Genomic DNA, 25,321 nt, shown 5'->3' on the forward strand with positions numbered 1-25,321 from the left:
ATACAAGCAAAAAGCGTACTATATACTACCTTTTTTTCTGTCTCTGTGCTAAATTCAGTGTTATATCACACGTTATACACCTACCGGTGTATTAAAGAAAAAAAAGTTTTTCCTGCGTACAAATACGCTTAACAGTGGCCTTATCATTGCAAAGGGCCTACATACAAGTAAATAGCGCACCATATACCACCTTTTTTTTTTTTTGTCTCTGTGCTAAGTTCAGTGTTATGTCACACGTTATACACCTGCCGGTGTATTAAAGAAAAAAAAAAAGGTTTTCCTGCGTACAAATACGCTTTTCAGTGGCCTTATCATTGCAAAGGGCCTACATACAAGCAAATAGCGTACCATATACCACCTTTTTTTCTGTCTCTGTGCTAAATTCAGTGTTATACCACACGTTATACAGCTGCCAGTGTATTAAAGAAAAAAAAAAAGTTTTTCCTGCGAACAAATACGCTTTTTCAGTGGCCTTACAATTGCAAAGGACCTAAATACAAGCAAATAGCGTACCATATACTACCTTTTTTTCTGTCTCTGTGCTAAATTCAGTGTTATACCACACGTTATACACCTGCCGGTGTATTAAAGAAAAAATAGTTTTTTCTGCGTACAAATACGCTTAACAGTGGCCTTATCATTGCAAAGGGCCTACATACAAGCAAATAGCGTACCATATACTACCTTTTTTTTCTTTCTCTGTGCTAAATTCAGTGTTATACCACACGTTATACACCTGCCGGTATATGGAAAAAAAAAACTTTTTTCCTGCATGCAAATACGCTTAACAGTGACCTTATCATTGCAAAAGGCCTACATATAAGCAAATAGCGTACCATATAACACCTTTTTTTCTGTCTCTGCGCTAAATTCAGTGTTATACCACACGTTATACACCTGCCGGTGTATTAAAGAAAAGAAAAAAGTTTTTCTGCGTACAAATGCGCTTTTTCAGTGGCCTTATTATTGCAAAGGGCCTACACACAAGCAAATAGCGTACCATATACTACCTTTTTTTCTATATAACAACAAAAGAAAAAAGGGAGTTAACACAATGCCACTTCAATAAAATGTAACTTTTATTATAATTATGATAAAATATGAACCAACTGGATACAAAAAATGGAGGACCTCAGAGCTTAGGCCGAGCAACTATACAGGAAGCATAACACACCACAGATATTTGGGAGCACTACCAATCTCAAAATTGACTATATATAATATCTCTCCTATACATGGAGAATGCCTAACCTACCCCTCCTCAACATAAAGTGCAGACTGCTACCTAACATGGAGGTGTGTGGTATTCTGTAATAGGAAAGTGCCTGGATAGACATCAGTCTTAGTGATAAAGTGCATGATACTGTTGACAATGTCTGAATATAGGATTTAAGATGCCAGTATCTTACCCATTTGTGTGCTTCTCCTCCGTCCCCAACGCCGTGTCGTAACCTTTCTCAAGGGGGCTGTTGCTGTCAACTGTCTTCTTCTCCTTATATCTATCTGTGACCGGATGTTGATATGTCAGCGTGCGCGGTCTTTTTCGGCACGGCCGCCGCGATGTCAACACCCGCTGGCTCCCGCCCCACTTCCGGCACCTTCACCGGACTGCGCAGAACCGGCGAGAAACGTCACCGGGCATGCGCACCCGACTTCAGCTTCGGGCAGGGCAGGGTTGCTAGGTAGCGGACGCCACGGCGGCGCACTAGATCGCGCACGTCACATACATACTTGGTATCCTCACCGTACTACCTATCCAGTCTGTATTTGCACTCAACGTATGCTCCCAAATATCCTAGGTTTACATCCAACAATAGACATTAGTAAATAATAAAAAAAGGGGACATTTTATATATACAATGATGGCTATTTTACACAAAATACATTTAATTATATATCTTGAAAGAAAATATTTACAAACCTACTTAATTGTGCAGATGTTAAAATAAATTTATAAGTATAGTCAAAAATTAAATAAATAAATAAATAGTTGATTAAAGAACAAATAATTTTATATCTGTGCAAACATACATAATTATAAACACATATCCGCACACCCATTATACCATAATGAATTATACCCCATATCATAACACAATTAATATAAATATAATAATAATTAATCCATCAATGTATTATGTATTATCTTCCCCAACCTTGTAAATGAATCCCATGTTTTTCTCCATGTATATTTTATTGCACCATTCACTGTATATATGAAAATCTAAAAATATATCTCAATACGAAACAATTTAATTGTATGGATTAATTTACAATAATAAATACATTAATAAATACATGATTGCCCAAATGCTTTATTTACCTTTTAATCATAACATGAAGATTGATATTCAACCATGATACAGGAATACATAGGGGATAATTGTATTATAAGTGATAGCCAGCATGGGTTTACTAAGGATAGAAGTTGTCAAACCAATCTAATTTGCTTTTATGAAGAGGTGAGTAGAAGCCTTGACAGAGGAATGGCTGTGGATAAAGTGTTTCTGGATTTTGCTAAAGCATTTGATACTGTCCCTCATAGACGTCTGACAGGTAAGTTAAGGTCTTTGGGTTTGGAAATTTTAGTTTGTAACTGGATTGAACACTGGCTCATGGATCGTACCCAGAGAGTGGTGGTCAATGATTCGTACTCTGATTGGTCCCCGGTTATTAGTGGTGTACCCCAAGGTTCAGTACTGGGCCCGCTGTTGTTTAATTTATTTATCAATGATATAGAGGATGGTATTAACAGCTCTGTTTCTATCTTTGCAGACGACACCAAGCTTTGTAGCACGGTACAGTCTATAGAGGATGTGCATAAGTTACCGGATGACTTGGATAGACTAAGTGTCTGGGCATCCACTTGGCAAATGAGGTTCAATGTGGATAAATGTAAAGTTATGCATCTGGGTACTAATAACCTGCATGCATCGTATGTCTTAGGGGGGATTAAACTGTCTGAGTCACTGGTAGAGAAGGATCTGGGTGTACTTGTAGATCACAGACTACAGAATAGCATGCAATGTCAGGCTGCTGCTTCCAAAGCCAGCAGGATATTGTCATGTATAAAAAGAGGCATGGACTCAAGGGACAGGGACATAATACTCCCCCTTTATAAAGCATTGGTACGGCCTCACCTGGAATATGCTGTTCAGTTTTGGGCACCTGTCCATAAAAGGGACACTGCGGAGTTGGAAAGGGTGCAGAGACGCGCGACTAAACTAATATGGGGCATGGATCATCTTAGCTATGAGGAGCGATTAAAGGAGTTACAATTGTTTAGTCTTGAGAAGAGACGTTTAAGGGGGGATATGATAAACGTATATTAATGGCCCATACAAAAAATATGGAGAAAAACTGTTCCAGGTTAAACCCCCCCAAAGGACGAGGGGACACTCCCTCCGTCTGGAGAAGAAAAAGTTTAGTCTCAAGGGGCGACACGCCTTCTTTACCGTGAGGACTATGAATTTATGGAACGGTCTACCTCAGGAACTGGTCACAGCAGGAACAATTAACAGCTTTAAAACAGGATTAGATACATTCCTGGAACAAAATAACATTAATGCTTATGAAGAAATATAAAATCCCATCCCTTCCCCAATATCGCGCCACACCCCTACCCCTTAATTCCCTTGTTGAACTTGATGGACATATGTCTTTTTCGACCGTACTAACTATGATAGTACTAAAGTGAAATGAACATAAATGTGAAGTGTATCTACCCATAATGGACCCAAATTTATAAGTGATTATATAATTACCCAAATCCGTGCTAATAATAAAATGTGTGGATACTGATAAATAAGAAAATAAATTAATATTTGTACTATATTAACAAAAAATAAATAAATGCATAAAATGGAAGTGAAAAAAATTAATCCATTAATAAATGTCATCAGCCTATATTTACAGTGTGTGGTCACTATGTGTAATGTGCACTGAATATAAAAATGTATACAAAAAAGATAAATCGCATTGAAACGGTGAAATAATAATATACATGATATAATAAATAATTAATAAACCACGGCAATAAAAGTGAAAAAAAGTAAATCTTTAAAACCAAAACAAGTGAAAGATATATGAAGTGCCAATATAATGTGCTGAGTCTGAGACTATCTGAGCCACCTCCCCACTACCCCCCCCCCTTCCCCCCCCCTTTTTTCTGTCTCTGTGTTTATTTAAGTGTTATACCACACATTATACACCTGCCGGTGTATGAAAGAAAAAAAAAAAGTTTTTCCTGCGTACAAATACACTTAACTCATTGCATAGCTCATCATTGCAAAGGGCATACATACAGCCAAGTAGTGTACTATTTAGTACCTGTATTTCTGTCTCTGTGCTAAATTCAGTGCTATTCCACACAGAGAAGGGGCAGAGGCCTACATACATCAGGCAGAGTTGGCAGCAGACTTGGGGCGAGTGGCAGCAGAAGTCGCAGCAATAGGCCTGAGCTCCCGTTAACACCCAGCGGTCGTGTCGTCGACCCATCTCTCCTCGTCAATTGGTTTGCACACTCATTCCCATCATCACAAGCGACATCTCACAACCCCAGTCAAGAGTCGGTGGGTTCCTCAGACACAACCCTCAGTTGGCATGGCCCGAGAGCAGTCCCCGTAATCCCATTGCCTTTGTCCTATGCTGTTCCCTCTCCCAAAGAAGTATCTCATGCTTTGGATTCAGCTCCACTATTTAGTGAGGACGATGCAATAGAGGACAGTCAGCAACTAATGGGCAGCCAAGAATGTGAGGAGACATGCGTTGCTTGTTCCGCCAGGCGGGCAAGTAGTGATGCGGAGAGTGACGTGGGAGGCGGTGTTTCAATTGTTTAAGGTCCTGAGGCAGACACTGTTGTGGAACACGAGGAGGACATCAGTGACATGCACACATTTTTATGATGATGATGAAGCCGATCGCAATTGGGAGCCGGGTTCAGAAGCCGGGGCTTCATCATCATCAGGAGAAGAGATTTGCTCTTTGTCTATGAGGCAGCAAGGCGGTAGCACGGTTGGCAATCAGCGTGGTGGTGGCAGTAGTGGAAATTCAGTAGCCAAACATGCCAGGGGGAGACCACCTGCTTCGCGGCAAGCTACCATTCATGGAGGTAGTGGAACAGGGTTTCCTGGAGACGGCGCCAATAGCAGTGAAATAGTGCGGACTGCGGGTGGGAAAATCAGCTACTCTACGGTGTGGTTGTTCTTCATAGAGAATCCGGAGGACCTTAGCGTCACATACAAAATCTGTCGGCAGAAAGTGAAGCGTGGCCAGGGTCCCAATCTCGGCACCACGGCCGTGCGTCAACACAGGATTCGCCACCATAAAGTGGCCTGGGATAACCGTGGCTCGGATGTAGTGGTCCAGCCTGCCGCATCACCCAGTGGCCATCCGCTCCCTCCGTCATCCAGCCAAGGCTCCACCACCTCAGCCGAAGGGAGCATTGTGTCAAACCCTCCTTCTGGCGCTTCTGTTTCTTCTGCTTTTTATCAGCCATTCCGACAACAATCGATCGGCGAAGCCATGTCCAAGAGACAACAGTATGCGCCCACTCATCCAACGGCGCAGAAGTTGAATGTGCTGCTGTCCAAGTTGCTGGTGTTGCAGTCCCTCCCTTTCCAACTGGTGGACTCTGCAGCTTTCAGGGAATTGATGGCTTGTGCCGAGCCGAGGTGGAGAGTCCCATGCTGTCATTTCTTTGCGAAGAAGGCAGTACCAGCCCTGCATAAGTTTGTACAAGAGAAGGTGGGCCAGTCCTTGAGCCTGTCGATGTGTTCAAAAGTGCACGGCAGCGCCGACGTGTGGAGCTGTAACTACGGGCAGGGACAATACATGTCTTTTATGGCCCACTGGGTAAATGTTGTTCCTGCCCCGTGTCCTCGGCCTCCACTGCACGTCCAAATCTCGGTGGCCCTTCATCGTACCACGTGTGTAGGGCACAGCGGTGTCAAGCCGTTCTTCACATGGTTTGCCTTGGCGAACGGAGTCACACGGGAGGAAATGCTAAAGTTCATCAGGGAAGAAATCCGAGTATGGCTTACTCCATGAAATCTGGAAATGGGAACCATGGTGACCGACAATGGGAAGAACATTGTGGCCGCTCTGCGACAAGGAAGTGTGAACCATTCGCCCTGCATGGCACACGTGTTGAATCTGGTTGTCAAGAAGTTCATCAAGTCTTTACCCCATTTGCAAGACGTCCTGACAATGGCAAGGAAACTTTGCATGCACTTCAGCCACTCGTACACCACCAAGCACACTTTGCTTGAGCTGCAGCGTCAGGACGGTATCCCACAACATAGTCTCGTTTGTGACGGTGCCACACGTTGGAATTCCACCCTCCATATGTTGGACAGACTATACGAACAAAGAAAAGCCATCACGGATTTTTTGATGATACAAGCAGATAGGAGTACTCCTCTGTGTAACTTCAATGTGAACGAGTGGCAGCTCATACGTGACACCTACTGTTTGCTGAGGCCCTTTGAGGAAGCCACATTTTTTGTTAGTTGCTCGAATTACGCCATGAACGACGTAATTCCACTCCTACATTTACTACAAAAAATTTTTGAAAACATGGCTGGTCACGGCAATTGAGATGTTGCGCCTATATCAGAAGGCTACATGAGTCCTGTGGGGGATGAACTGGAGGAGGATGATGAGGGGCAGAGCGAAGCACAGTTTACGGTGGATGAGATGGCCGGTGTTTCTGGTCATTGGACAGGAGAGGAGGAGCAGGAGCAGACAGAGGAGCTGGAGGGTTATTACGAGGGAGGCGAGACAGAGGACCCAGACACACCCTGGCAGTATGCAGTGGAGATGGAGGCAGGTAGTCCCAGCGAGTCACTGTCACAAATGGCACGATGCAGGCTGAGTTGCTTGCGTAGTGACCCCCGAATTGTCAAAATTCATCAGCGCGATGACTTCTGGATCTCCACCTTATTAGACCCTCGCTACCGGCCCTGAATGGGGGCCTTTTTTACACCCACTGAGAGGGAGGATAAACTGACCTACTTCAGGGAGCTTCTACGTAGTCGGTTGGCCGATGCCTATCAGCCACATGGTCCATCCACTCGCAGGTCTGACTCGGGGGGCCCTCTGCGCTCACCTTCCACTGCCACAGCTGCTGGGGAGGGGAGGGGTGGCAGGAGCAGTCCCGGCTCAATCAGCAGCATCCTGAGTCTACAGTCGCTGATGAGTAGCTTCCTTCAGCCGCATAGTGAAGCTACTCATCAGCAGCAGGTGTACATGGAGCAGGACCTGAACCAGCAGGTGGTGGCTTACCTCGACATGACCCTGCCAACAACCGTTGAAGATCCGCTGGACTTCTGGGCAGCCAAACTCGATTTATGGCCGCAACTAGCGGAGTTTGCCCTGGAAAAGCTGTCCTGCCCGGCCAGTAGTGTGCCATCAGAGCAGGTGTTTAGTGCGGCCGAGGCCATATTCACCCCAAGGCGAACTCGTCTGTACACTAAAAATGTGGAGAGACTGACGTTTGTCAAGATGAATCAGGGATGGGTCAGTCAGGATTTCCAGCCACCAATGACAGATGGGTCTGAGTAGATTGACCATGCTCCTACAACAAAATTTTCTCTATTGTGGTTGGTTATGAAACCCTCTGGGGCAGACCTGGGCATTGTACGGCCCGCTTGCCACATACTGCCCTTTGATTGGCTCTGACCGGCCTGCGCTGATTGGGGACAACTATGCTGCCTAATCTGGGGGACACCTATGCTCCTAATCTGGGGGACATCTATGCTGCCTAATCTGGGGGACATCTATGCTGCCTAATCTGGGTGACATCTATGCTGCCTAATCTGGGTGACATCTATGCTGCCTAATCTGGGGGACAACTATGCTCCTTACCTGGGGGATATCTATGGTCTCCTCATGCTGATGTTACCACCTCCAGGCTCTCTCATTGTGCTGCCATGGATACTGCAAAACATAATTAAGGTGCTGGTCCCCAGTTTCAGAAATTCCTTGCATTAGGGTCCCTTTCAGGACTCCTGATGCCACCGCACGGCTGTGCCATTCAGCCACTATATGGTATCCTCATGCTTTAGGCACCTCCAGGCAGTGGCATTCAGCCACTATATGGTCTCCTCATGCTTCAGCCACCTCCATGCTGTGCCATTCAGACACTAAATGGTCTCCCTATGCTCCCACAAACTCCAAGCAGTCATTCAGCCACTATATGGTCTTCTCATACTGATGCCACCTCCAGGCTCTGTCATTGTGCTGCCATGTGACATGTGACTCCTTGTTAGATTGGGTCCTTTGTACTTACGCGACTGGGCCTGGGACACTAAAACTTGGGAATTAAAAGTTAAATTTCAAAATCCTCAACTTCAATTTCAAAATCTTAAATTTCTATTTAAAATTCTTAAATTTCAATGGTCTTCTCATGCTTTTGCCAACTCCACGCTGTGCCATTCAGACACAATATGGTCTCCTCATGCTTCAGCCAACAACAGGCTGTGTCATTCAGCCAATATATGCTTTATTGATGCTGCTGGGCCTGGGTCTGGGCCTAAAAAAATTTTATGATAGCACTAGCTACCCTAAATCTTCAATTTAAAAATTCATCTTTTAATCTCAGGGATTGTGAAGCCCTAGTGTCTACTCATGCTGCTTCCAGCTCCAGGCTGTGCCATTCATCCACTATTTGGTCTCTTCTCATGCTTCAGCCAACTCCAGGCTGTGCCATTCTGACACTATATGGTCTCTTCATGCTTCAGCCACCTCCAGGCTGTGTCATTCAGCCACTATATAGTCTCCATACAGTGACTGTGAATTGTAGGAAACATGTGGGAATCCTTGAGTTACTCTCCCAGCATTATTGCCATGTTGATACCAGACCAGTAATAAAAGGAATATTGCCAAGGACTAGCAGAAACAGGTAACTGTGGATACTGACCACCGGCTGTTGGAATTGACTGACTATCCCAGGTGGTAGATTTACCATTTTGAAGTTCCTCAGTTCCAGTAGGCTATAAATCGTTCATTCATTGTTGTGGTTCTACAGTTACAGAACTAAGTTGTATCATGTTTTCCTGTTCCTCCGATGAGCTAATGTCACTGGAACACATAGTAGAATTACCATTTTGAAGTTCCTCAGTTCCAGTAGGCTTTAAGTCGTTCATTCTTTGTTGTGCTTCTTCAGTTGCAGAATTACGTTGTATCATGTTTTCCTGTTCCCCCGATGAGCTAATGTCACTGGAACACACAATACTCATATTGTCATCTAATGAAGGATCCTTTTCTTCAGAGAATGTATGTATCATTTTATTATTCTGAATGTCAGGTGGTATTCTGACAATTTCTGATTATAAAGGAATTTTGAAATCTGGGACATAGGTAAAAATATGTTTTTTTAAGCGTACTGTAGCACATTTTTCTGCCCTCATAAGTGTATACCACATACCTACATCTAAGTAGCGTACTATTTTGTACCTTTTGATCTGTCAAGGGTCTATAAACTGTAAAAGGACAGCCAATAGTACACATCTGCTGCTATTCTAGACAAATACTGTTTTAAGCGAAGTGAAGCATTTTGTACTCCCCTCAAATACTCAATAAGTATGTCAGGCAGAGTAGTGAAATTTTATTCTTAATTATTATTTTTTAAATCATACATTTTAACGGTCTCCTCATGCTGCTGCCAACTCCAGGATGTGCCATTCAGACACTATATGGTCTCCTCATGCCTCAGCCAACTACAGGCTGTGTCTCTCAGGCAATATATTGTTTACTGATGTTGATGGGCATGGGTCTGGGAATAAAAATTTTGTTATGGTAGCACTATATACCCCAAATCTTTGGTTTAAAGTTCAGAATTGTGAAGTCCTAGTGTCTACTCATGCTGCCGCCAACTCCTGGCTGTGCCATTCAGACACTATATGGTCTCCTCATGCTTCAGCCAACTATAGGCTGTGTCATGGTTTACTGGTTTACTGATGCTGCTGGGCCTTGGTCTCGGCCTAAAAATTTTTTATGGTAGCACTAGCTACCATAAATCTTAAATTTCAAAATTAATCTTTTAATCTTAGGGATTGTGAAGCCCTTGTGTCTACTCATGCTGCTGCCAACTCCAGGCTCTGTCACTGTAGCGCTCAGCGGCAGTGAAACTAAAAGTGATGCCTGTAATCTGCATGTCATACTGAATAACAGTATTATTTCACTACCCCAGCACACTCCATATGCATGTTAGAACACAGCAAAGTGTTCTACACCCCCTATTGAGGCTCTCTGTAGGCCAGAAATAGCCATTTTTAATATAGATTTGCCGCAAATAAATTTGAAAAATGATTCGAATCGGTCAAATCAAATTTTTTAAAAGTTCGCTCATCTCTAAATAAGGCCTCTTTGCCAGAAAATGGAGAGGCATCACAATGCCTGGCTAGAAGTATACCTAGTCTACCAATGCCTGCAGTCTGGTGACTACAGCTTACACTTCTCCACCGCCTGCTGTCCACCAGCTAGAGGCCTGTGTTACCAGGAGTACCTGCTGTGCACAATCATGTGTTGTTGAGGACGGGTCACTTCATGCAGTTGTCAGTGTGCAGAACAATCCGAACTGTGCCAAATATGACTTCTAGCCAGGTATTGACCGCCTGGCTGGCAAAATTTTTAAATAAATCAAAATTTTCAACCTCCTGCTATCTGCAGACTACTACGACTCTTACCAGTCTGCCTTTTACTGCTGTATGCTGACTACTGGTAGTGCCACTAGACCGCCGTTGCTGCTGCTACCTCCAAGCCTGGACCGCCAGGCTGACAAAAAAAAATAATTATAATAATCTTTTTAACCTCCTGCTGTATACTGGTTACTTTTATTCCTCCTCCGTCTGTATGCTGGATACTATCGGACCCACTTGTCCGCAAACACTCTTGATACTGTTGCTATTTTCAGCCAGGACTGGGCTACCTGGCTGGCAAAGTTAAAAATGTATATTTTTTTTAACCTCCTGCCGTACACTGGTTACTAGTAAATCTCCTCCTGCTGTATGCTGGTTACTAAGGAGCCACTAGTCTGCAATCACCCTTGCTGCTACCTCCAGCCAGGTCTGTGCTGTCTGGTAGGCAACATAAAAAAAAAAATCTTTTGAACCCCCTGCTATATGCTGGCTATTACAAGTCACACCAATACACCATCACCCTTGCTGCTGCTGATGCTACCTCCAGCCAGGCCTGGGCTGTCTGGCCAAATTCAACAAAAAACTATTTTTTCCACCTAAAGTTGTCCACTGGCTACTGCCAGTCCTACAAGTCCACCTTTAACTTTGCAGCTGCTACCTCCAGCCAGGCTTGGGCCACCTGGCCAAATTTAAGAAAAAACAAATTTTTCCATCAGATGCTGTCCACTGGCTACTACCAGTCCCACTAGTCCACCATCACCATTGCTGCTGCTGTTACCTCTAGCCAGGACCAGGCCACCTGGCCAAATTTAACTAAAAACATTTTTTTCTACCTCCTTCTGTCCACTGGCTATTAACAGTCCCTTTATTCAACTATCACCCTTGTTGCTTATAGTTTCAACCAGGCCTACGCATACACAACCCATAATTCCTAATAAAAAATAAAAATAAAAAGATAATTGTATTGCCTATTTTTGACTAAAAAACTTCTGCTACTCCCAAAAAGGGGACATTTTTTGAACCCTCAGCAAAATCCTCAACATCTTTGCTTGGCAGACTAGAAAACTGTTGCTATTTCCCCAAATGTAGATTTTTTTTTAGATTTTTCTAATTTTCTAAATTAACATTGACTTCATAATGACCATTTAGGGTGTCTTTAAATTTGACCATGTTATAGTGGTGTAAAGATAGTGTAGTTCTTAATATAGTGTCTGTACCTGTGTGTGATGGTGGTCTCGCAATTCTTCTGTGATTGTCGCCCCAATATTTATTTTTAACAGCATACAAAATTACTGTAGTCTCAGGTTTCCCAGGTTGCAGAGCGGGCGAGACATTTAATCACTGTGGGTGGAGCGATCGCTGGGTGGGAGAGAGATCCTTCTGCAACTAATTGTATTTTTGCAACCACTGTAGGCACCTTGGTTAGAAAACACTGCTCGTTTAAATAGAATGCAGCTCCTTTGTGTTTCAATGGGTGGGTTGGCCAATGTGTAAGAGGGAGAAAAGTGACCTCACACTTACAAACAAGGAACTATGGGATTTGTAGTTGAAGAAGGAAACTCCAACAGGAAATAGCCAGTTTACAAAAAGCTAGCCGCAGCATTATGGTAATCTCAAATCATAGCCATTTAGCCCCAAGACAAGCACAGATTCTTCCTAAGCATGTCTATTACTGTCTGGCAGGAAGGTACAAAAATCAACTTATGGTGGATAACCCCTTTAATTTCAAGCATGTCAGCATTACAATGAAGCCGGAATTTTACAATATATTTTTAAAAATTTTAAAACTTAATTAAAAAATGCTTCAACTTTTGTCAGTTTCTCTATTTTCAGACAGCATCACCAATTCTGTTGCTCCTTTCAAAAAGGGCTTATTTTTAGAACATTTGGAAAAAGCCACTGCTTCTTCCGATACCTCTGTATGCCTTTTAACACCAACAGGCATCTATTGTCAACCAGGGAAAATTTATACAACTTTCATTTATTGTGAATAAGCCTAAAAAATCAGTGAGCGCATTAGAACATACATTGGCGTGATGGCGATGTCTAGTTTTTGGCCATGGGTTCTGGTTGCTGACAGCAATTGGAACCTACCAAGTGTGAACTGTGCTCAGCTCCTGAGTGCACTCCATACAATGGGAGCAGGATGAGTGTGTACACGTATGCCCAATGTCCTGAAGGGGTTCCTAATTATGTGCAGAACTGGGAACTGAGTGCCACTGGGCAGAAGAGTGCCAAGTCCCCCCATTTCACCAGACCGAGTAAATAATGTGGGTGGTTTGAATGAGCATCCAAATCACCCACATAATTCACTCATTAACCAGAAAATCCATGGAACTTGTCCCATTTCCCCTGGTCAGCAAGCTCCAGTCAGTGGGAGCTTGAATACAGCTGTAGGCTGCAGTCTACACTGGGAGTGGAGCATGATCTCTGCCCTGGCGCCACCTGGGGGAATTACTGCCTATTGGGGGATATTACTAACTAACTAGATTACTGGCTTCTGGGAGGGATTGCTGGCTATTGGGAATGCCCATATACCTACATATATTTCCTGTTTTAAATTAGAGGTAGGAAAGTGTCTTCCTGTTTTTAGAATTTTCTTTTCACCAATATGTTTGTGATTTGTACAATTTTAGATCAGAAGAGGAGATGCTGAATTTTATATATTTAATGGACTCAACATGGAATATTTGTGGGAAAGACGTTATCCAAGCTTTTGACCTATCTCTGTTTCACACAGTCTATGACCTTGGAGGTAAAAGAAAAAAAATATTTATAACATTCTTATATGACAGGTAAATTGAATTTTCCCATTGACATTTATAATTATATCTATATAAAAGTCACATTGTGATTTCAGAACATATTATAGAAAGGTGTACAGTGCTGAGACTACTTATCTCTAAATGTAGAAGTGTTTTTTTTAAACGGCTAATGTCAAAATCAAAAACCTTTTATTTTGGAAATCTTGGCAAAACATTGACCTTTCTTATACACTTCATGAAAAAAAATGTATCCCCTTTTTTTTCATAAAAATCATGGCTTATAAAAGACCATTAGGGGTCCCTATACCATCTAGAACATAATCCTGTCTGGCTGCAGAAATTTTTTTGTCTCAGTTGAAGCACATGCTGGGACAAAGTTTACCACTTGTCTGTGCTCACTCCTTTCCTTTCAAACTGCTGTCTGAAAACAGAGAGGAGGGGGTTTCAGAGCGGCCTGCAGTGATTGGATAAAGATACTTAGCACAGCACAGCAGGCTCAGGAAGGAAGTCAATGCATGGTGAATGAGCGTAATCTCAGTGCTTGCATTGGACACGTCCCTTTCTAAGAAGTAAATGTCAAAATGAGTAAGCAGCAGATCACCGGGGTTTGTAAGCCAAACACAAAAGCTAGGCACATAGAAAATAAAACTATGATAGGTATGCAGGTATCTTCCCCATACTCCTCAAATTGCAAATCTGCAGCAATTGAGATATTATGAATATATATATTTTTATGAAATATTATAAGTAATCATATATTTTCTATTTTCTCTACTACAATTTAAAGAGAATATTAGAATCTCATTGACTGTGAAAGTTTCCTAACCGGTGTATATTCACTTTGATATTCTGATAACTTCTAATATAATCAGAATTTACAGTATGTAATGTATACAATTTTTTAAGATGAAGAAACATTTATATGAAATTACATAAAAACAATATAATCTGTATAATGAAGCAAGTGGATGATCATAGGTCACACAATACTATTGGATTTTTAAGGCAGATGTAACACCAAGCGCTCCGGGCCACGCTTCCCCTCCGGAGCGCTCGCGGCGTTACTCTCCTGCTTGCAGCGCCCCGGTCAGCGAGTCTGACCGGGAGTGCTGCTCTGTGTCCCTCGGTGGGAATGCGATCCCCGTGGCGGGACGGGCCCGCCCGCGGGTCGCATCCCGTGTCACTCACCGGCCCCGTCCTTCTGCTCAGTCCCGGCACACGCGGCCCCACTCTCTAGGGCGCGCGCGCTCCGGGTCTCTCAGATTTAAAGGGCCAGTGCACCATTAATTGGTGCCGGGCCCAATTAGTTCCAAGCACTCCCCACACCATAAAAACCCACTTACCCTTCCTGTCCCTGCCGGATCTTGTTGCCTTGTGCCCTGAGAAAGCGTTTCTGTGTGTTCCATTGCCTGTGTATCCAGACCCTTGCCGTTGCCCCTGACTACGAACCGTTGCTGCCTGCCCAGACCTTCTGCTACGTCCGACCTTGCTCTTGCCTTGTCCTTGTGTACCGCGCCTGTCTCAGCTGTCAGTGAGGTTGAGTCGCTATCGGGTGGAACGACCTGGGGGTTACCTGCCGCTGCAAGTCCATCCCGATTTGCGGCGGGCTCTGGTGAAAACCAGTAACCCCTTAGATCCCGTTCCCCTGGTACGGCCCATGCCATCCCCTCACTGACACAGAGGATCCATCACCCGTGTCCTCCCCGCATACCTGTCCGGATCCTGACAGTAGATCCGGCCATGGATCCCGCTGAGGTCCCGCTGCCCAGTGTCGCTGACCCAACCTCTGTGGTCGCCCAGCAATCACAGCAGATCGCGCAACAAGGACAACAGCTGACTCAGTTGACCGCTATGCTGCAACAGCTTCTGCCGCAACAACAGCAACCATCTCCTCCGCCAGCTCCTGCATCTCCTCCGCAGCGAGTGGCTGCTCCCAGTTTCCGCCTGTCTCTTCCAGACAAGTTTGATGGGGACTCTAAACTGTGCCGTGGATTCCTGTCCCAGTGTTCCCTACACCTGGAGATGATGTCAGACCAATTTCCTACAGAACGGTCTAAGGTGGCGTTCGTAGTCAGCCTCCTGTCTGGAAAGGCCTTGTCATGGGCCACACCGCTTTGGGACCGCAACAATCCTACCACTGCTACAATCCAGTCCTTCTTCTCAGAAGTACGTAGTGTCTTTGTGGAGCCAGCCCGGGCTTCCTCAGCCGAGACTGCTTTGCTGAATCTTGTCCAAGGGAGTTCTTCAGTGGGCGAATACGCCATCCATTTCCGCACCCTCGCCTCTGAGCTATCCTGGAATAATGAGGCCCTCTGCGTGACCTTCAAGAAAGGCTTATCCAGTCACATCAAAGATGTCCTGGCCGCACGAGAAATTCCTGCTAACCTGTCTGAACTCATCCATTTGGCCACCCGCATCGACATGCATTTCACGGAAAGATGCCAGGAGCTTCGTCAGCAAAAGGATCTTGTTCACACTAGGCGGTTTTCCTCCCAGGCTCCTCTCTTCCAACGTCCTTTGCAATCTGTTCCTTTGCCTCCTGCCGAGGAGGCTATGCAAGTGGATCGTTCTCGCTTTACCCAACAAGAGAGGACTCACCGTAGGAATGAAAACCTGTGTCTATACTGTTCAAGCACCGAACATTTCCTAAAAGACTGTCCTATTCGTCCTCCACATCTGAGAAACGCACCCACTCACCTAGTTAACGTAGGAGAGTCGTTGCTAGGAGTGAATTCTACATCTCCATGATTGACTTTACCTGTGCGGATTGCTATACCCACTAATTCTACTTCCTTCTCCGCTGTGGCCTTCTTGGACTCGGGTTCATCAGGAAGTTTCATTGAAGCCTCCCTAGTCAACAGATTCAACATTCCAGTTACCTGTCTTGTCTAACCTCTCTTCATTTCATCCGTCAATTGAGAGAGACTGGTCTGCACCGTGCGTTACTGCACTCAACCGCTACTCATGAGTGTTGGAGTTCACCATCATGAACATATTGAATTTTTTGTGCTACCCAACTGCACTTCTGAAATTCTTCTGGGCTTGCCCTGGCTCCAACGTCATTAGCCTAGCATCGACTGGGTCACTGGGGACATTAAGAGCTGGGGATCTTCTTGCCACAAGCGATGTCTCCAACCAGTTTCTTCCTACCAAGTCTTCATGGCTACTCCATTGCCAGGTCTTCCTAAGGCCTATCAGGACTTTTCGGACGTCTTTTGTAAAAAGCAAGCAGAGGTCTTACTTCCACATAGACCCTATGACTGCCCTATCGACCTGCTCCCTGGTACCACACCGCCCCGTGGTAGGATTTACCCACTTTCTGCACCGGAATCACAAGCTATGTCTGAGTACATACAAGAAAACCTCAAAAGAGGTTTTATCTGGAAATCTTTTTCTCCAGCTGGAGCTGGATTTTTCTTTGTCACTTAAAAAGATGGATCTCTCCGCCCTTGATAGATTACCGCGGTCTCAATAAAATTACCGTAAAAAATCGCTATCCTCTGCCTCTCATCTCCGAACTCTTCAACCGACTGCGAGGTGCCAAGATTTTTACCAAACTTGATCTAAGGGGCGCATATAACCTCATCCATATTCGAGCAGGCGACGAATGGAAAACCGCCTTCAATACCAGAGATGGTCACTTTGAATACCTAGTCATGCCCTTTGGTCTATGCAACGCCCCAGCAGTCTTTCAGGACTTTGTTAATGAGATTTTTCGGGACATGCTGTACTCCTGTGTGGTAGTCTACCTTGACGACATCCTCTTTTTTTCCTCCAACATAGAGGAACATCGCCTTTATGTTCGTCAAGTGCTCCAGCGACTACGCCAAAATAAACTTTACGCTAAAATTGAGAAGTGTCTATTCGAATGCAGCAGTCTTCCCTTCCTGGGATACATTGTGTCCGGACAAGGTCTTCAAATGGTCCCTGATAAACTTTCTGCAGTAATGGATTGGCCTCGTCCCACTGGCCTGCAAGCAATCCAAAGATTTCTCGGATTTGCAAATTATTATCGTCAATTCATTCCCCACTTCTCCACCATCGTTGCTCCTATTGTAGCACTGACTAAGAAAAATGCTAATCCGAAATCCTGGCTGCCACAGGCGGAGGAAGCCTTTAACCACCTCAAAGCCGCCTTCTCCTCTGCTCCAGTCTTGTCCAGGCCAGATCCTCAGAAGCCCTTCTTCCTCGAGGTTGACGCCTCCTCTGTTTCTCCTCCAGAAAAAAACTATTCCATTGGAGACCGTGAACTATTGGTGATTAAGTTGGCCCTTGAGGAGTGGAGACATCTTCTGGAAGGGTCCCTTCACCCCATCACCATCTTTACAGATCACAAAAATCTGTCTTATCTCCAATCCGCCCAGCGGCTAAATCCTCGCCAGGCTAGGTGGTCGTTGTTTTTTGCCCGTTTCAACTTTCAAATCCATTTTCGTCCCGCAGACAAGAATGTCAGAGCTGATGCTCTATCTTGTACCACCGATGCCTCTGAAGCCGAGACCCTTCCTCAGCACATCATCCCCCCTGAGTGTCTGATCTCTTCTGCTCCTGCTTCTCTGGTGCCTACCCCTCCAGGAAAGACTTATGTTCCTCCCCGTCTTTGCCTCCAGATCCTCAAATGGGGCCATTCCTCCCTTCTGGCTGGTCACGCTGGAATCAAAAAGACTTTACAGTTGATTGCCAGACACTATTGGTGGTCCTCCTTGGAAAAGGATGTGACCGATTTCGTACGAGCCTGTACAGTATGTGCACATGACAAGACCCCTCGTCAGAAGCCTTCAGGTCTTCTCCATCCGCTGCCGGTGCCTGAACAGCCTTGGTCCCACATAGCCATGGACTTCATCACTGATCTTCCTGTATCCCATGGCAACACTGTCATCTGGGTGGTCGTTGATCGTTTTTCCAAAACGGCTCACTTTATTCCGCTTCCAGGCCTTCCTTCTGCACCACAGTTGGCGAAGCAATTTTTTCTGCAGATTTTTCGTCTTCACGGGCTTCCCACGCATATCGTCTCGGATAGAGGCGTTCAATTTGTGTCTAAATTTTGGAGAGCTCTTTGTAATCAATTAAAGATCAAATTAAATTTCTCGTCCTCCTGCCACCCGCAGTCCAATGGCCAAGTGGAGAGAGTGAACCAGATCCTTGGTGACTACCTGCGACATTTTGTCTCCTCCCGCCAAGATGAATGGGTTGACCTGTTACCCTGGGCTGAATTCTCGTACAATTTCAAAAACTCTGAGTCATCCACCAAGTCTCCGTTCTTTGTGGTGTACGGCAGCCACCCGCTTCCCCCCCTCCCCATCCCCACTTCATCTGGAGTTCCTGCCGTAGATGAATTGACCCTGGACTTCTCCTCTATCTGGAAAGAGACTCAAAAGTCGCTCTCACTGGCCTCTTCTCGCATGAAGAAACATGCGGATAAGAAGAGAAGAGCTCATCCTGTCTTTTCCCCTGGTGACAAAGTGTGGCTCTCTGCCAAATATATTCGGTTTTGTGTCCCTAGCTACAAGTTGGGTCCTCGTTACCTCGGGCCATTTAGAGTCAAAAGTCAAATCAACTCTGTCTCCTACAAGCTCCATCTTCCTCCTTCTCTTCGTATTCCTAACTCCTTTCATGTATCCCTTCTCAAACCTCTCATTCTTAACCGCTTTTCCCCCAAGGTCACCATTCCTGCTCCTGCCACTGGGTCCTCTGATGTCTTCTCGGTAACAGAAATCCTCGCCTCCAAGGTCGTCAGAGGTAAAAAAAAAATTCTTGTTGACTGGGAGAATTGTGGTGCCGAAGAGAGGTCTTGGGAGCCCGAGGACAATATCCTCGACAAGGAGCTCATCCATAGGTTCCTGGGCTCCAAAAAGAGGGGGAGACCAAAGGGGGGGTTACACTTCTGCTTGCAGCGCCCCGGTCAGCGAGTCTGACCGGGAGCGCTGCTTTGTGTCCCTCGGCGGGGATGCGATCCCCGTGGCAGGACGTGCCTGCCCGCGGGTCGCATCCCATGTCACTCACCGGCCCCGTCCTTTTGCTCAGTCCCTAGGGCTCTCTAGGGCGTGCGCGCGCCAGGTCTCTCAGATTTAAAGGGCCAGTGCACCATTAACCCCTACAGGACCCATGACGTAACGTTACGTCCCAACACCCTGGGTCTTAAGGACCAAGGACGTACAGTTACGTCATGGGCAGTTCTGGTGCCCGCCGTGCGCCGGGCGGGGATCGGACCGGGATGCCTGCTGAAATCATTCAGCATGCATCTTGTGCAAATTCCCAGGGGGGTCATCAGACCCCCCCATGTCGGCGATCGCGGCAAATCGCAAGTGAATTCACACTTGCGATTTGCGTGATTCCGGGTCTATAGTGACCCGGTGACCCGGAATGTAAGGGGGATCGCGGGAGTCTAAGACACCCAGGATCCCCCTGAAGCGATAGAAGTGAGGTGGCATGGGTGCCACCCCTCCTATCCCTGCTATTGGTGGTCTAGACGCGACCACCAATAGCAGATCGGGGGCGGGGGGGTTAACTTTCGTTTTCCCCGTCCTGCACTCCCACAATAGGCGGGGCAGGACGGGGAAACGACGGGGACCGGCGCCGAAGATCCACTTACCGATCCCGGCGGGCGTCGGAGGCTGCGGGCGACGGAGATCGGTGGGCGGCGATGACGTGCGGCTCGATCCGACAGAAGCTGGTGAGTTGCCTAGCAACATCTGGAGGGTACAGTTTGAGACCATTATACAGTGGTCTCTAACTGTAGCCCTCCAGATGTTGCAAAACTACAACTCCCAGCATGCCCAGACAGCTGTTTGGGCCTGCTGGAATATGTAGTTTTGCAACAGCTGGAGGGCTACAGTTTGAGACCACTATATAGTGGTCCCTAAACTGTAGCCATAGGCGTGCGCACGGGGTGTGCCGGGTGTGCCCAGGCACACCCTAATCCAGTGGCGTTGCGACCCGGGTGCCACCAACCTAATGGGGTGACACCAAGACGCTCCGCAGCACCCCCCATCTGTGCCCGACCGTCCTTCACCAGCCCAGACCCCCGCGCTGTGCCGTGCGCCTGTCCGTCAGGCGCACCGCACAGCGCTGACTCCTGCTCCTTTTTGTGCCCCGCCCCGCTCTGGCTCACCTTCAGTTGGTCCGGGATTTGTATTTCCCCGCGTCACTGCCGTCACATGACCATCAGGACGTCACGCTGAATTCAAGGACGCCGGCCCCAGAGCGTGACGTGACGTGTCACTTGACGGTACGCGGCTCGCAGGATTACCGCGCTGAGTGAGTGAATGTTATTTCAACCTGCCTACTGGGTCTGGGGGGAGGGGGTTAATCTGGGGCACCGTACTATCTTCCTACAGGGGGGGGAGGGGGTCATCAGGGGGTACTACCTTCTAACAGGGTGGGGGGAGAGGGTTAATCTGGGGGGTACTGCATTCCTACAGGGGGGGAGAAGGGGTTAAACTGGGGGGTACTACCATCATACTGGGGGGGGGTTAATCTGGGGGTACTACCTGCCTGCTGAAGGGAGGGGTTAATCTGGGGGTTACTACCTGCCTGCTGAGGGGAGAGGGTTAATCTGGGGATACTACCTGCCTGCTGGGGGGAGGGGGTTAATCTTGGGTACTGCGGGCCTACCAGGGGGGTTAATCTGGGGCCCCGAGTAGGCAGGTAGTACCCCCAGATTAACCCCCCCAGTAAGAAGGTAGTACCCTCAAATGAACCCCCTCTTCCTGCCAGTAGGAAGGTAGCACCCCCAGATGCTGGTGGCCTCCATGTCTATTTTGCTTTTGTAGGGAACTGTACTGCACCTAATGTGGGGAATTATACTGCACCTAATGTGGGAACTATACTTTACCTAATGTGGGGGAACTATACTGCACCTAATGTGGGGGAACTATACTGCACCTAATGTGGGGGAACTATACTGCACCTAATGTGGGGGAACTATACTGCACCTAATGTGGGGAACTATACTGCACCTAATGTGGGGGAACTATACTGCACCTAATGTGGGAACTATACTGCACCTAATGTGGGGGAATTATACTGCACCTAATGTGGGAACTATACTGCACCTAATGTGGGGGAACTATACTGCACCTAATGTGGGGAACTATACTGCACCTAATGTGGGGGAACTATACTGCACCTAATGTGGGGGAACTATACTGCACCTAATGTGGGAACTATACTGCACCTAATGTGGGGGAACTATACTGCACCTAATGTGGGAACTATACTGCACCTAATGTGGGGGAACTATACTGCACCTAATGTGGGGAACTATACTGCACCTAATGTGGGGGAAATATACTGCACCTAATGTGAGGGAACTATACTGCACCTAATGTGGGAACTATACTGCACCTAATGTGGGGAACTGTACTGCACCTAATGTGGGCGAACTATACTGCACCTAATGTGGGAACTATACTGCACCTAATGTGGGGGAACTATACTGCACCTAATGTGGGGAACTATACTGCACCTAATGTGGGGGAACTATACTGCACCTAATGTGGGGGACTATACTGCACCTAATGTGGGGGAACTATACTGCACCTAATGTGGGAACTATACTGCACCTAATGTGGGAACTATACTGCCAACCTAATGTGGGGGAACTGTACTGCACCTAATGTGGGGGACTATATTGCACCTAATGTGGGGGAACTATACTGCACCTAATGTGGGGGAACTATACTGCACCTAATGTGGGGGACTATACTGCACCTAATGTGGTGGAACTATACTGCACCTAACGTGGGAACTATACTGCACCTAATGTGGGAACTATACTGCCAACCTAATGTGGGGGAACTGTACTGCACCTAATGTGGGGGACTATATTGCACCTAATGTGGGGGAACTATACTGCACCTAATGTGGGGGAAACTATATTGCACCTAATGTGGGGGAACTATATTGCACCTAATGTGGGGGAACTATACTGCACCTAATGTGGGGGAACTATACTGCACCCAATGTGGGGAACTATACTGCCAACCTAATGTGGGAACTATACTGCACCTAATGTGGGGGAACTATACTGCACCTAATGTGGGGAACTATACTGCACCTAATGTGGGGGAACTATACTGCACCTAATGTGAGGGAACTATACTGCACCTAATGTGGGGAACTATACTGCACCTAATGTGGGGAACTATACTGCACCTAATGTGGGGGAACTATACTGCACCTAATGTAGGGGAACTGTACTGCACATAATGTGGGGAACTCTACTACATCTAATGTGGGGGAACTGTACTGCACTTAATGTAGGGGAACTGTACTGGTGCAGTACAGTTCTCCCACATTAGGTGCAGTACAGTTCCCCCACATTAGGTGCAGTACAGTTCACCCTCATTAGATGCAGTACAGTTCCCCTTCATTAGGTGCAGTACAGTTCCCCCACATTAGGTGCAGTACAGTTCCCCCACATTAGTGGCACCTAATGTGGTGTAACTGAACTGCACCTAATGTGGGGGAACTGTACTGCCAACCTAATGTGCGGGGACTTATACTGCCAACCTAATGTGGTGGGACTTATACTGCACATAATGTGGGGGAACTATACTGCACCTAATGTGGCGGGACTTATACTGCACCTAATGTGGGGGAACTATACTGCACCTAATGTGGGGGAACTATACTAACTGTGTGTATGTGTGCGTATATATACACATATATATATATATATATATATATATGTATATATATGCACGCGCGCGGCGTGAGTTTGTGCTTTAGGGTGCACACCCTAATGCAATAGGCTGCGCATGCCTTTGACTGTAGCCCTCCAGATCTTGCAAAACTCCAACTCCTAGCATGCCCAAACAACTGTTTGCTGTCAGGGCATGCTGGGAATTGTAGTTTTGCAACAGCTGGAGGACCACAGTTTGGAGATCACTTTGCAGTGTTCTCTAAAACTGTAGCCCTTCAGATGTTGCAAAACTGCAAATCCCAGCATGTCCAAACAGCAATCAGCTGTCTTGGCATGCTGGGAGTTGCAGTTGCGTACCTCCAGCTATTGCATAACTACATCTCCCAGCATGCAATTCGGCGATCAGTACATGCTGGGAGTTGTAGTTTTGCAACAGCTGGAGGCAGACTGGTTGGAAAATACTGAGTTAGGTAACAGAACCTAACTGAAGGTTTTCCAACCAGTGTGTCTCCAGCTGTTGCAAAAGAACAACTCCCAGCATGCACGGTCTGTCAGTACATGCTGGGAGTTGTAGTTTTGAAACAGCTGGAGGTTTGCCCCCCCATGTGAACGTACAGGGTACACTCACACAGGCAGGTTTACAGTACGTTTCCTGCTTCAAGTTTGGGCTGCGGCAAATTTTTCGCTGCAGCTCAAACTCCCAGCGGGAAACTCACCGTAACACACCAGTGCGAATGTTCCCTAAAAACACTACACTACACTAACACATAATAAAGAGTAAAACACTACATATACACCCCTTGCACTGTCCCCCCCCCAATAAGAATTAAAACCGTATTGTGTGGCAGTGGTTCCAAAACGGAGCCTCCAGCTGTTGCAAAACAACAACTCCCAGCATTTCCGGACAGCCACTGACTGTCCAGGCATGCTGGGAATTTAACAACAGCTGGAGGCACCCTGTTTGTGAATCACTGGCGTAGAATACCCCTATGTACACCCTATGCGATCCCTAATTTAGTCCTCAAATGCGCATGGCGCTCTCTCACTTTGGAGCCCTGTCGTATTTCAAGGAAACAGTTTAGGGCCACATATGGGGTATATCCGTACTCGGGAGAAATTGCACTACAATTTTGGGGGGCTTTTTCTCCTTTTACCCCTTATGAAAAGGAAAAGTTGGCTACACCAGCTTGTTAGTGTAAAACAATAAAAAAATTTACACTAACATGCTGGTGTGGCCCTATACTTTTTATTTTCACAAGCGTTAAAAGGAAAAAAAGACCCCCAAAATTTGTAACGCAATTTCTCCTGAGTACAGAAATACCCCATTTGTAGGCGTAAAATGCTCTGCGGGCGCACAACAAGGCTCAGGAGTGAAAGCGCACTATGTACATTTGAGGCCTAAATTGGTGATTTGCACAGGGGTGGCTGATTTTACAGCGGTTCTGACATAAACGCAAAAATATAAATGCCCACATGTGATCCCATTTTGGAAACTTCACCCCTCACGTAATGTAATAAGGGGTACAGTGAGCATTTATGCCCCACAGGTGTCTGACAGATTTTTGGAGCAGTGGTCCATTAAAATGAAAAATTTAACTTTTCATTTGCACAGCCCACTGTTCCAAAGATCTGTCAAACGCCAGTGGGGTGTAAATACAGTGGGGTGTAAATACTGTGAGGGGTGTAGTTTCCAAAATAGGGTCACATGTGGGGGGGTCCACTGTTCTGGCACCACTGGGGGGCTTTGTAAACGCACATGGCCCCTGACTTCCATTCCCAAAATTTTTTTCCCAAAAGCTCAATGGCGCTCCTTCTCTTCTGAACATTGTAGTGCGCCAGCAGAGCACTTGACGTCCACACATGGGGTATTTCCATACTCAGAAGAGATGGGGTTACAAATTTTGGGGGGTCTTTTCAGCTATTAACCCTTGCAAAAATGTGAAATTTGTGGGGAAACACACATTTTAGTGAAAAAATTATTATTTTTTACATATGCAAAAGTCGTGAAACCCCTGTGGGGTATTAAGGCTCACTTTATTACTTGTTACATTCCTCACGAGGTCTAGTTTCCAAAATGGTATGCCATGTGTTTTTTTTTTTTTTGCTGTTCTGGCACCATAGGGGCTTCCTAAATGCGACATGCCCCCCGAGCAAAATTTGCTCTCAAAAAGCCAAATATGACTCCTTCTCTTCTGAACATTGTAGTTCGCCCGTAGTGCACTTCAGGTCAACGTATGGGGTACCTCCATATTCAGAAGAGATGGGGTTACACA

General features: G+C 46.1%; 1 protein-coding gene across 3 annotated transcripts in view; it reads left to right on the forward strand.

The window, feature by feature from the left end:
* The window catches only part of LOC130356829 (acetylserotonin O-methyltransferase-like), a 176,349-nt gene that overhangs the window by 138,245 nt on the left and 12,783 nt on the right, over positions 1-25,321 (forward strand). For all 3 annotated transcript variants that reach the window (XM_056558822.1, XM_056558823.1, XM_056558821.1), the window contains one exon: positions 13,277-13,395. In XM_056558822.1, coding sequence (XP_056414797.1) covers positions 13,277-13,395 — 119 coding nt within the window. The remainder of the gene's footprint in view (positions 1-13,276; positions 13,396-25,321) is intronic.

Source organism: Hyla sarda, chromosome 2, assembly GCF_029499605.1.
Source record: "Hyla sarda isolate aHylSar1 chromosome 2, aHylSar1.hap1, whole genome shotgun sequence".
Lineage (NCBI taxonomy): Eukaryota > Metazoa > Chordata > Amphibia > Anura > Hylidae > Hyla > Hyla sarda.